A 13,587-nucleotide genomic window follows, 5' to 3' on the forward strand; every position below is an offset into this window, starting at 1 on the left:
GTCCCATTTTGAGGTGGTGCGTTAATTTTGCTGCTTAGTGTACATTTATCCAATGTATAGATTATGAACATTGTAAATCATGATTTGAGAGTGCTCCTCCTAACATTCAACGTGTCTTGGTTTGTTTATTTCTCTCTCTCTCTCTCTCTCTCTCTCGTTCCATCCCTCCTTGTGGAGTATTGGGCGCTTATGCGTTTCTTGGCCAAAAGTGTAAGATTGTTGTCTGGCCGGGACAGCGCATCTTCTTTTGTTTTTTAATCTCTGGATAAATTGTGAACTAATTCCCTCCACTCTCTTCTATCTTTTGCTCTCTTTTTGACTTCACCCCATCTTAGTCCAATTTTTTTGAGTTCTCTCGTTGTTGTTCTTTTCCAGCTGTTGTCTGGTCTGCCCCTCTTTCTTTTCCCCTCTGGTTGGTATTCAAGTGCTTGCCTTGCTTTCCTGGTCTTTCCTCAAAGTGTGGCCGATCCATTTCCATTTTTTTTCCTTGACTGTAGTAGATATGTTAGTTTGCTTTGTCCTTTCCCATAGTTCTGTATTAGTTATTTTGTTGGGCCAATATATTTTCAGGATTTTTCTTAAAGATTTGTTTACAAATGTTTGTAGTTTTTTAGTTGTATTTTCGTCCTGTTTCCATGTTTCTGCTCCATAGAGCAGTATACTTTTAATGCAACTATTAAAGATTTTAATTTTTGTTGTTTCCGATATTTCGTTTGTTTGCCAAATTCTATTTAAAGCGTTGAATGCTTGTTGCGCCTTTGTTATTCTCGTCTGTATATCCTTTTTGCACCCCCCGCTCCTTTCCATGACAGATCCCAGATATGTGAACTTGTCTACCTCTTCTACTTCTTTACCGTTTATCATTATTTTATTATTTGGATGGTTATTATTTTTTAGAAGTTTAGTTTTTTCTGTGTTTATTCGAAGTCCGATAGTGTCGGAGTACTGTGCCAATTTGTTAATTTTTACTTGCATATGATTTCGGTGTTCAGTTATCAGGCAGATGTCATCTGCAAATTCGAGATCTTCTAACTGTTTGAAAAGGTTCCACCTGATGCCTGTTCGATCATCGATTACTTTTCTCATTACCTAATCTATCATAAGGAATAGGGTAGGGGATAATACACAACCCTGTTTGACTCCACTTTCTATGGATATTTCTTCTGTTACTTCACCTAAATGTTCTAGTTTGGCTTTGTATCCTTCGTAGAAGAGTTTAATAAAGTTTATGATTTTTAGTGGTATCCCATATAATCTAAGGATTTTCCACATCTGTGCCCTATTTACACGGTCAAAGGCCTTTTCAGTCGATAAAACTCACATCTATATCTTTATTCCATTCATTTGTTTGTTCCAAGATAATTCTAAGGGTGCAGATGTGATCAATAGTGGAATTGTTGGAACGGAAGCCTGCTTGGTTGTTTCTCAGTTTTTTATCTAGTTCCGGCTTCAATCTTTCCAATATGATTTTGGTCAGCACTTTGGATGTGGCACTTAGTAGTGTTATTGCACGCCAATTGTTGCATTTGCTCAGGTCTCCTTTTTTGGGTATTTTTATAATCAATCCCTCTTTCCACTCCTTTGGCAATTCTTCGTCCGTCCATATTTTATTCAAAAGTGTATGTAGCATCTCTACTGACTGCTCGGTGTCTGCTTTTATTATGTCAATGGGTATATTGTCGATTCCTGCGGCTTTGCCATTTTTTAGTAGTTTTAGGGTGTTTCCAATTTCGTCCCTTGTAATTTCTCCAGTATTCACTTCTAGCTCTGGTGATTCTACTTCATCTTCTATGATTTGAGTTATTTCATGCTTAGCATATATCTCTTCGAAGTATTCCTTCCATCTTTGTATTATTTCTTTCTCATTTTTTATTCTATTCCCTTGTTTATCCTTTACTTCTCGTATATTTCGTTGTGCTTTTCCTGTTAAGTTTCGTATGATTGTATATTGTGTTCGTAAGTCGTTTTCTTTCGCTGCTTCTTCTGATATATTTAGCATCTCATTTATATAGTTTCTTTTATCTTTTCTGGCTTGTTTTTTTACTTCTGCGTTTTTTGCCTTGTATTTCCTTTCAATTGCCCTCTCTTCTTCCGATCCTTCCTTTTGTAGCATCTCTTCTTTGATTTTTTTTTCTTTCTTCTATCAGTAGTAGAGTATCTTTGGTAATCCATTTTTTATTTTGTCTTCTTTTTAATCCGATTGTTTATTTTGCTGTATTCATCATCACTTCTTTAAAATATTTCCATGTTTCTTCGACTGACTCTCCAGTTTGTTGTGATACTGTTCGGTTAATTGCCAGTTTCTCACTGAATTTATTTCTTATACATTCTTGTTTTAGGCCATCAACGTTGTACTTGTTCCTTCTGCTGATTTTTTGGTTTTTATCTTTGGCTAATTTCATTTTTAGTCTCGCTTTGATTAGCATGTGGTCTGATCCCACATCAGCACCTCTTAAGCTCCTGACATCTTGCAGCCAGCTTGCCATTTATATTCAATTATTATGTGGTCTATTTGGTTCTTGTATCTACCTCCTGGTGATTTCCATGTTTCCTTATGTATCCGCTTATGTTTAAAAATACTTCCGCCTATTAAAAGCTCGTTTTGCTCACAAAATTCGATTAATCGATTTCCATTGTCGTTTCTCTCTCCGATTCCCTCCTTTCCCATCACATGTTTGTCCTTTATTATCATTTCCTATTTTTGTATTAAAGTCTCCGATTACTATTTTTATGTCTTTTCTATATTTATTATTAATCCTATTCAACGTTGTTTGTAGTTGCTCGTAAAATTCTTCCTTCTCATTTTCGTCGTTTTTATTTGTGGGAGCATATACATTTATTACTATTATGTTATAATATCTTGCCTTCAGTCTCGCCCAAATAATCCTTTCTGACACTGGTTCCCACTCTATTAGAGCCTTGCTCCCCTTTTGGGCTAGCAGTATTGCCACTCCCTTTTCGTGTTTGTCATTTACATCCGTGTTCCCAGAATATATCATTAGTTGTTGGTCACCTACTCGGGTTGATCCACTACCATCCATCTTGTTTCGCTTAGTCCGACAATGTCTAATTTGTACTTATCAATCTCTTGGCTTACCTGCTCCAATTTGCCGGTTTCGTGTAGGGTTCTTACATTCCATGCACCTATAAATATGTTCTCTCTTATGTCTATTTCATGTTTATCTTTCGTTTTTGCTCTATTTCTATTTTCGTCCTTGCTCAGTTCCTTTTTCTGTGCCTTGTCTGTCGTGATTTGTGCTTTTGTTTGTGTATTTTCATCTTCTGTTAGTTTTTTGGGTTTCCCTGGTCTTCTTCTAGTTGGTTGCTATATTGATTCCATTTGTGTGTTTTTCCATATTATTAATTTATTATATTTTATTGTAATACTTTTACCCTTACTAATTTCTTCATTTGCGACTTGTCTTATTTTTTTATGTGTTTGTAGTTCTTCTTTTGTTATGTCATTATTTATATACACTTTATAGTCTTTTATGTGTTTTAGTTTAGCTTTATTTTGCATGATCTTTTCTTTTTCAAGTCAATCTGTTTATTTCTAGTGAATCTTAATTGTGATCGTAGTATAACTGCTTTAATTTTTGAGTTATTTGTGATTCTTTGCCAAACATTAATTGCAACAAAAAATACGTGAAGTGCCAATAAATACATATTAATCTAGACTGATCCTTCATTTATTAATATTGGATGAGATACCAAAATGTCTACGTTGTTAAGATTGTTGGTGCGTAAAATATTAATAAAAACATAATATTCTACCTAGTTAGCTATGACTTTGACACTAAACTTACTTAAACTTTTGGCATTATACTATTTTTATAGTTCAAGTTGCTTTGTTACTATTACTAATATGAATTTTTCTAATGGGGAACTGATTAGTATGGTTTTTGTTCTAGGAGAGTATAACAAAAATGTGCTACTAACAATAAGAATGTATTATCAAAAATTCTCTGATAGACGAAAACCAAGAAAAGAAACTTTCATCTATCAGGGAATTGCTGATGATAAATTCTTATTGTTAGTAGCACATTTTATTTTACTTTCCTACCACAAAAATCACATTAATCAGTTCCTCATTACACAAATTCATATTAGTAATGGTAACAAAGCAATTGGAACTATAAAAATAGTACAATGTTTAAGCAAAGTAGATGTTTAAGCAAATTTAGTGTGAAGGTCATAGCCAACTGGATAGAATATTATATGTTTTTGTTATTGGACGCACCAAAAATCTTAACGGCGTATGTATTTTGTTATTTCAACCAGTAATTAATAAATTAAGGATCAGTTCAGATTAATATGTATTTATTTTAGAAAAATTATTTTTGATTGCCTACTAAAATTTCACGTAATTTTTGTTGCAATTAATGCTTGGCTTAAAGAATCCCGAATAACTCACGTATTAAAGCAGTTAAGTATGAGGAATGCTGGAGCAATAAAAAAGTATCATAAAATATCATTTTCCATTACAATACTAAAATACCCATTTGTGAAAAAATGTCCCATTTAAGAAAACTTAGAAAATACCCATTCCGAGTTTAGACCAAACCTGTGTACTAAAATTAAACATTTCCCTATATTAATAATTTTTAAGAATAGTAGACAACTACATATTAAAAATTATTTGAACATAAATAGAGTTTTTGATGCGAAATCAGTATAATTCTACATGGTGTGAATGTGGCTACGAAATAAATAAAAAAAACGTAATTATCTTTTAAACTATCCTGTATAATATTACAAAACCTCATATTTTAAGAAGAAAGACATCGAGGAGAATCCAAGAATGAAAAAAAGAATGTGTGTGTACTTTGTACGCACGTAAAAAGTTATACTTCTATTATAATATAATCTAACTTCATATTATGATTTCAACGAAATCAATATACCTATCTATTTTAAACAGTTTTTTTGTATTGTATTTAAATATTAAACTAATTTTAGAAAGAACAAAAAGAATACCAAAAATTAAAAAAAAAGGATATGATATGTCAGGATTCGAACAGGGGACCTCTCGATCCCTAGGCGAATGCTCTACCGATCAGCTACCACCGCTTTTGTATTCAGTCGATCATTTCTCGGACATAATTACAATTACGGTGACAGATACATTAATTGAAAATAAACATTTTAAATAATACTTATAAGGAGGAAGACAAATCCACAGACATAAAAATTATAATAAATATATTTACTAAAACACTAATAATAATTCTTTTCACGCACACCTTATTTGCGCTATATAACTTAAAAGATGTAGCGACTAATACCATACTGTCGGTGTGCGCATGCGCCAGGGAATGTAAAAATTCACCCTCGTGCCTAAACAAGTATACCTTCAAAATATACAGGTGTCCCATTAAAAAAAAACAAAGTTATAAGCAATTTCTGGCATAACCGGAAGTAGCAAATAGATGAAAACATTTTCATTACAGTTTCTCTTCAAAACCCCTTATTTCAAATTTTCAGAATTCAGTTACCTTTAGTTCTCGAGATATTTCTAATTGGCCCTTTATCTGCCTCATCCTGTATAGACGAGTTTCAAAATTGTGACACTAAAATTCAGGAAATGGTGATGAAGTTATCCTTGGTCTTCCAGTGGCGTAACATTTTTTTGTAAGAGTAAGAAGTAGCGATACATGTATTGAAGAATTTTATGGACTGACAAACACAAAGTATACATATATAGTATATAGGATGAAGTGATTAAAATGTGTCGGATAAAAACTAAAAAATGCGCTATAGGGTATAGAAATCTGCAACAAATAAAAATTGAAGCCTGTGCATTTACTGATGACATTGTTCTAGTTGCAAGAACTGAAAAGGCTCTTGCAGATATTAGAATCTATGCAGAGGAATTAAAAAGCTACAACTTAATAATGAATATGGAGAAAACGAAAGTAATAACAATAGCCAACAAAGAAGCAAATGTAAGTATTGAAATCGAAGGATAAAAACGGAGCAAGTAGACCAGTTTAAGTATTTGGAAATAATGTTAAACAAAAAAGGTACACAAGAAGATAAAATTGGAAACAGATAAAATTGGCAACGAGAACTTATTATTCACTGTATAAAAATTTCCTAAACAAAAAAGAAATATCGATTAAAACCAAAATGACAGTCTATAAAACGGTATGTATGCCAATTACAATATATGGGGCAGAAAACTGGGTACTGAATGACAAAGGAAAGGATTACAAGCTACAGAAATGAGATACTTAAGAAAACAAGTGGGAGCAAAAAAATTAGACAAAATAAGAAACGAAGATATAAGACATGAACTACAGGTAAAGTTGCTCAACGAAAAAGTTGAAGAAAAGAAGTTAAAATGGGCTGGACACATGATAATAATGAATGGTAACAGACAAGTGAAAATGGCGTGGGAGGCCAAAGCAGTGGGTAAAAGCACGGGGGCAGACCAAGGAAAAGCTGGAACACTAGTGTAAACGAAATACTTAAGAAAAGAGGAACATCGTGGCAAGAAGCAAAAGTTTTAGCAGCAGATAGGAAGAAATGACGGCTCATATTACCCGTATGCGCGCCAATGGTGAATATTAAATTCGTACTTGTACGTGAAAAAATGTACAGTAACCACGTCTTAAAACCCAGCAAATTGCATTTGCATATCTCAACCGGTTTTAAAGCAATAAATAAATAGTCAGTTTGTAAGAAAAATTTTCAACACCCCTATCTCGGAAACGAAGCATTTGCTGACATACTGTTTATAAAGCAAACTGTCATTATTTTTTCATGCAGAATTACCCATTAAAGTTTGCCATTCTTATTTAAAAACACCCTGTATTGATGAAAAACATGGCTAGTTGTTAAAGTACCTAACTTTTTTATTATTCAACATAGGCGATTGAATCAAAAAACAAAATGTTGAGAAAACATGAGGTTATAGTTTGATTTTAATTTCAGTATTTTATAAATCCCAGAATATTCCACAGGGTGATGCGAACTTTGAGACAAAAACACAGTTGGATTGGTACACCCGGTTTATAATGAAAATTTAACTGTTTAGCAACAATACTATTACAGCGATATTGTTAAAGAATAAGGCTATAATATATTAAAAAAATCACAAATCGGATAGCAGGTTCAGGAAATTTGAGACATCAAAAATGACCCATTTTTAAGGTGTCCGGTTAATTTTGCACCCCAGTGTAAAAGGAAGAAATCTCGACACCTATGGGTGTCAATCTATTATGTATGTATGTATATATAGTATACATTATCAAGTATTTTCAAGAACACCCAAATTAATGCGTAATTGTAAAGTTAGCAGGTAATTCAAAAACAGGATCTTTTTTATGTAATGTATATTCATCGGACTGCATACATTTAAATTAATCATACACTACGTGAAATTAAAAATATATTAAATAACTTTACAACGCTTAAATGCTGGTATAAAAACCTAACCCTTGGTTGGGGAATGTGTGATCAAAACTATCGCTCTTCTAATATCACAGTTTCTTGAGGATATAGCTTCAGTTCTTTCAGTGTTTGGCTTTTATCTAATGAAGTCAACTAAAACACAAGAATTTACAAAATTAATTTTTAAAATAGCTACCAATATAAATAAAATTATAGCCCGGGAGGTAGTGTCAAATTTAACCGGAGCATTTTAGCATGGCTGTTTTCTTTTTATTTAGTTAGGTGTTCCAAAGCATTATTAACAAATGATGTGTCAGCTGGCCCAAAACCGGGGATTTTCGGCAAGAAAAGGTAAAATGTGAAACTTGATGGAAAAACGCTACAACTTATATGTCAAATATTCATCTCCGTGACTTACTTGTATAATAGCCAAGAATACCTAGCTACTGGCTTTCACCCAGACAACTCGGGTTCAATTCCTAGCCATGAAAAACTTTTTTGTTTTTAAAATTGACATTTTGATTTGAAAAATAATTATTTTTTGAAAATACCACGATTTTATTATTTATACGACACAATATAAAAAAGTCTGTATGTCTTTTATAGAATCGTAAACTTTGCATTTTATCATAATATATTCAGCTGAACGCGTTTTTCTTACAATCTAAAATTAATAAATTAATGATTTAGGTATACTTTTTAATATTTGCCAAACTACATAGTTCAAGAATATTTTTTTATTATTAACTAGCTGACCCGGCAAACTTCGTACCGCCTTAGAACTAAAAAATAATGTTTAAAAGTTAAATACCTAAAAATTACCAGAAAGCCAAAAAATACTCAAAAATATTGCGTATACTTTTTTCTAATAAGCAATATTGTTTTTGTGGTGTCTGCGTAAATAATGATTACTTAGATTGATCATATTAACTCAGAACCTTCCCGGTTACCTACAACAACTTTGCTTGAGGTCATCATATTATGATCAAATGCATAGTTTACGATTCGATAAGGGGCATACAGATAAACATTCATTTTTATATATTATAGAGAACAAGGAAATATTTAAATTAATAAGGGTTGGTGATAGAAAAGTGAAAAATTAGGGTCCAAAAAAAGAACGTCGGGGACAACCCCCTTTTTCACTTAGATTGGTCGTACTAACACAGGAAGCTTCAGGGGATTATGTACAACAACTTTGTTTATTAAGGAGGTCAAATAATATTATATCATATTATGATCAAATGCATAGTTTACGATTCTATAAATGACATACAGACTTTTTTATATTGTGTCGTATAAATAATAAAATCGTGGTATTATCAAAAAATAATTAATTTTCAAATCAAAACAAACTAGCTAGCTGAATTTTTATGTCAGCTAATTCGGCTGTCAATTTATCGATGGTACTTTCACGCGCGTTGGAAACTTCTGACATATGGACGCTAGGAGCTATAGCTTCGGAGATTGTGTCAGCTAGCTCGGCAACTGCATCCAAACTAGCTTTAACATGAGTAGCTAGAATAGCCTGTATAGACGATGGCAGTCTACCTAACCACAGAGACCTTACAATATTATCTGGTACTGTTGTGCCTGCTAAAGACTGTAAAAAATATCGTAAGAATTGAGAAGGTCGTCGATCGCCCAGTTCTTCATGCTCAAGTAGTCTTTTAATTTTTTGTTGTTGAGATGCACTAAGTCTCTTAATTAACTCTGACTTTAATTTTACGTACCTCTGTAGCTGGTGGCGACACAATGATGTCCGTAACTTCTGATATGTACACTGTTTCGAGATTAGCAACTATGTAGTTAAATTTTGTTGTGTCACTTGTTATGTTTGCCAGTGTAAATTGGTTTTCCACTTGCAGGAACCAAATTTCAGGATCGTTGGGCCAAAACGGTGGGATTTTAACTGAAATCCGATCAACTGAAGCACTGTTATCCTGAAGCACTGTTGTTGGTACTGGTACTGTCCGTCATTTTCGATGCTCACTGTATTTAAAAAACCGGCAAAAGTATATTATTAGCACTAATTTGTTAAATTTTCGCGGCGTTTTAAATGTTCTCGGGGTCACCAATATTCCGGTAGGTGTGAGTTGACGGAAGTAATTAAAAATAATAAAAATAAGTTAACGACAAACAGTAAAATATTTATTTATTTTGGTAACAAAAAGGTGTTTTGCTTAGATCTCGGAAGAGGGTCGATTGTTAGCGAGAGTGCGGGCGTGTCCGCGTGGTTCGCATGCTGTGAAGAGACTGTAAGAAAGCCACAGACGCTAATCTGTTTGTGTTTCTACCCTCTGACCAGATGGGCAATAAATTATTTAGATCTGGCGTATAAAAAACAGAAACACTTCTGCAGTTAAGAAATGTTTTCGAATGCATGTCCTTTGTGAATTGTTGACACATATGGTCTGATATGGTAATTAATTTATGGGGAATTCATTTTGTTAAACTGAACACACCAAAAACCATATGGTTAGGGATGAATTTCGTTTCGTAAAACCGTGTCTTTCTTAGCATCTGGTTTGTATATTAACTGTGACTTTTATATGACCCATATTATTTCGTTTTGAGAAAAATTAGTAAAATTAAAATTAGCAAAAATAGTAATTAAAGCGTATCGTTATATGTCAATTTTAAAAACAAAAAAAATTTTCATGGCCAGGATTTGAACCCGAGTCGTCTGGATGAAAGCCAGTAGCTAGGCATTTTTGGCTATTATACACGTAAGTCAAGGAGATAAATATTTGACAAGTAAGTTGAACCGTTTTTCCATCAAATTTCACATTTTACCTTTTGTCTAAAATCTCCGGTTTTGGGCCAGCTGACACATCATTTGTTAATAAGCTTTGGAACACCTAACTAAATAAAAAGAAAACAGCCATGCTAAAACGCTCCGGTTAAATTTGACACTACCTCTCGGACTATTAAGACTATTTCATAATTGTAGTTTATAAACAGAAGATTTTGTTAACTAATATCGGACTAAAATCTAATTCTTCATGTGCCTGGTCCGTTCCGAACGGCAATTAACATGGCTATACTGACTTTGTTTACGGCAGATCTGAATAGTTCAGCAGATGACAATCCGAACCATTACCGCAAGTTTTGGAGCCACGAGTGTCTCCTCCTCCCTGGACCCCTTCTGCTGAATATTTTCTTATCTTTATAGTTATTCCTACCTCTCTCTCCTTACTTATGCGGCGTAGTACCTCCCCGTTGGTCACGTGCTCGGTCCAGGATATACTACTCTGGGCTAATTAGCAAAATACAAGGAAAAGTTATTTACCAGCAATTTTATTACTGGAATCGAATCTTATGATTGTATATAGTAATAATATAGGTATGCAAAGTCGGCAGATAGTGTGCTACTTTCTTTATAAACAAAATGGCGCCGGAAAATCGTGTTTTTTCAATTTTTGTTTTATAACTCCAAAGATTTTAACTTTACACCAAAAACACCCAAATAAAAATTTACCGTAATTAAATTCTGCATAGAGACGTGCTTTTTACGATTAACTTAGACGAACATTTTCCGCGGAAAATGCGGATTTTTCCAATAAAATCTTTAATTTTCAACTAAAATTTTAGATAAGTAATTGTTCATCAATAATTGGTAGTATAAAAGCTCTTTTCGTATAGATTATAATTCCAAAAGCCGATGGAAATTGAATGAACAGTTTAGCAACAATTGAATTGTTAATTAAAAATTTACGGTCGCTATAATAACCACAATAATTATGATACATAAGAATAACTATGATTTTTGTATAAAAAGACACTGCACCTATCTAATGTACTTTACAGAATTGAAATGGGACTATTTAAGTGGCCTCAGGAATATTTTAAAATTATAAAAAAATTTTAGGCTTATAAACAAATAGAATATCTCGGAAAATATTAAATTAAATTAAATCATGAAAACGGCATTGGAGAAAAAGCGGCAGGACGCTTCTTTCAAGAGAAAAAACGTTTAATTGTGATGAGTGGCTCCTGAGATACAACCGGTTAAAGTTGACCGGCATTTACGACAAAGATATAAACAATAGGATCATAATTTTTGAACCATCACCTTTTTATTTTTATCCTCTTTCTTCACACCAATTTTCATATTTTTAAAATAATCATAACATATATTATTATAATAAAAACTATCGATATTACGAGTGAAAATTGCCAAAAATAGCAAAATTCCAATCAAAAATCAGGTTGGAGAAAATGTAATCTCAAAGTTCAAAATCGGTATACGTTAAAAAAATGCATTTTCTCGGCTTCCCATGGAGCAATTTTCTTCATTCTTTTTTTGTTCCCAAGTAACTCGAGTAGAGCCATCTAACTAACGCAATATTAAATGTCAAACTTGCCGTTGATTTGTTATAATAGAATAATTTATTTATAAGAAAAGAAAACTACATATTTTTTTCCAGTTGTAGACTTTTTTAAATAAACTTACTCCAAGTGTACCTTTTAACGTTAAAAACACAAATATTCTCATTTGAAAGCTGTATAATTATTTAAACAACCTTTATTTAAACAAATTAAAAATTTTGTTATAATAAATATATTATAACAAAACAAAAGCAACTTTGACATTTAATAATGCGTTAGTTAGATGGCTCTACTCGAGTTACTTGGGAACAAAAAAAGAATGAAGAAAATTGCTCCAAGGGAAGCCGAGAAAATGCATTTTTTTAACGTATACCGATTTTGAACTTTGAGACTACATTTTCTCCAACCTAATTTTTGATTGGAATTTTGCTATTTTTGGCAATTTTCACTCGTAATATCGATAGTTTTTATTATAATAATATATGTTATGATTATTTTTTTTTCTCTCTGATTCTGGCCTTGGTTTAGAACTGGAACCTTTAGCCACGTAGTTGTATAACTTATCACTAACTCAGGTGTAATGTGTAGTGTGTGTTGAGTAAGTGTCTTGTTACTTTTGCAAAGTCGACGTCATTGTCTTTGCAAAGAGACGCTAATTGTATCCGAACGTCTGCGGTCCCTCCGGTGAGTACCGATCCCACAAGGACAGAAACTATTTTCATTTATTAATTTATAATGAAAAAATTTCTGACGCTTCAAAGGTTAGGCGCTCTTACCACTGAGCCACAGAGGGGGTTATGATTATTTTAAAGATATGAAAATTGGCGTGAAGAAAGAGGATAAAAATAAAAAGGTGATGGTTCGAAAGTTATGATCTTATTGTTTATATCTTTACCGAAACTGCCGGTCAACTTTAACCGGTTGTATCTCAGGAACCACTCATCAGAATTAAACGTTTTTTTCTTTTAAAAGAAGCGTCCTGCCGCTTTTTTTTCCAATACCGTTTTCATGATTTAATTTAATTTAATATTTTCCGAGATATTATATTTGTTTATAAGCCAAAAAATGGTTTATAATTTTAAAATATTCCTGAGGCAGCTTAAATAGTCCAATTTCAATTATGTAAAGTAGATTAGATAGGTACAGTGTCTTTTTATATAAAAATCATAGTTATTCTTATGTATCAAAATTATTGTGGTTATTATAGCGACCGTAAATTTTTAATTAACAATTCAATTGTTTCTAAATTGTTCATTCAATTTCTATCGGCTTCTGGAATTATAATCTATACGAAAATATATTTTATACTACCAAGTTATTTAATTATTGATAAACAATTACTTATCTAAAATTTTAGCTGAAAATTAAAGATTTTGTTGGAAAAACCCGCATTTTCCGGTGAAAATTTTCGTCTAAGGAAATCGGAAAACACACGTCTCGATGCAAAATTTAATTACGGTGAATTTGTATTTGGGTGTTTTTGGTGTAAAGTTAAAATCTTTGGAGTTATAGAGCAAAAATTGAAAAAAAAACACGATTTTCGGGCGCCATTTTGTTTATAAAAAAAGCAGCACACTATCTACGTACTTTGCATACCTATATTATTAATATATACAATCACAAGATTCGTTTCCAGCAATAAAATTGCTGGTAAATAACTTTTCCTAAAAATGGCCTGTTCTCCGATAATCTGCCCAGACTAATACGTAATATGTCGATTAGCCCACATTTCGAAGGCCTCTACTTTTCCATTAATGCTGCAGAATAACTTGTCCCTGCCTCCGTTCCATATAAAAAAGGTACGTATCTATTAGGTTGGTGCTCCGTGTAGCAGCTCTACATAGTGGATACGTTGTACAT

At 32.6% G+C, this 13,587-nt stretch overlaps 1 protein-coding gene across 1 annotated transcript in view; it reads right to left on the minus strand.

Moving 5' to 3' along the window:
* Positions 1–7,320: 7,320 nt before the first annotated feature.
* LOC126889466 (FAS-associated factor 1) overlaps positions 7,321–13,587 on the minus strand; it is a 185,847-nt gene continuing 179,580 nt past the window's right edge. The window contains exon 13 of the mRNA XM_050657784.1: positions 7,321–7,548. Within this exon, the coding sequence (XP_050513741.1) occupies positions 7,468–7,548 (81 nt within the window). The 3' untranslated portion in view covers positions 7,321–7,467. The remainder of the gene's footprint in view (positions 7,549–13,587) is intronic.

This window comes from Diabrotica virgifera, chromosome 8 (assembly GCF_917563875.1).
Source record: "Diabrotica virgifera virgifera chromosome 8, PGI_DIABVI_V3a".
NCBI lineage: Eukaryota > Metazoa > Arthropoda > Insecta > Coleoptera > Chrysomelidae > Diabrotica > Diabrotica virgifera.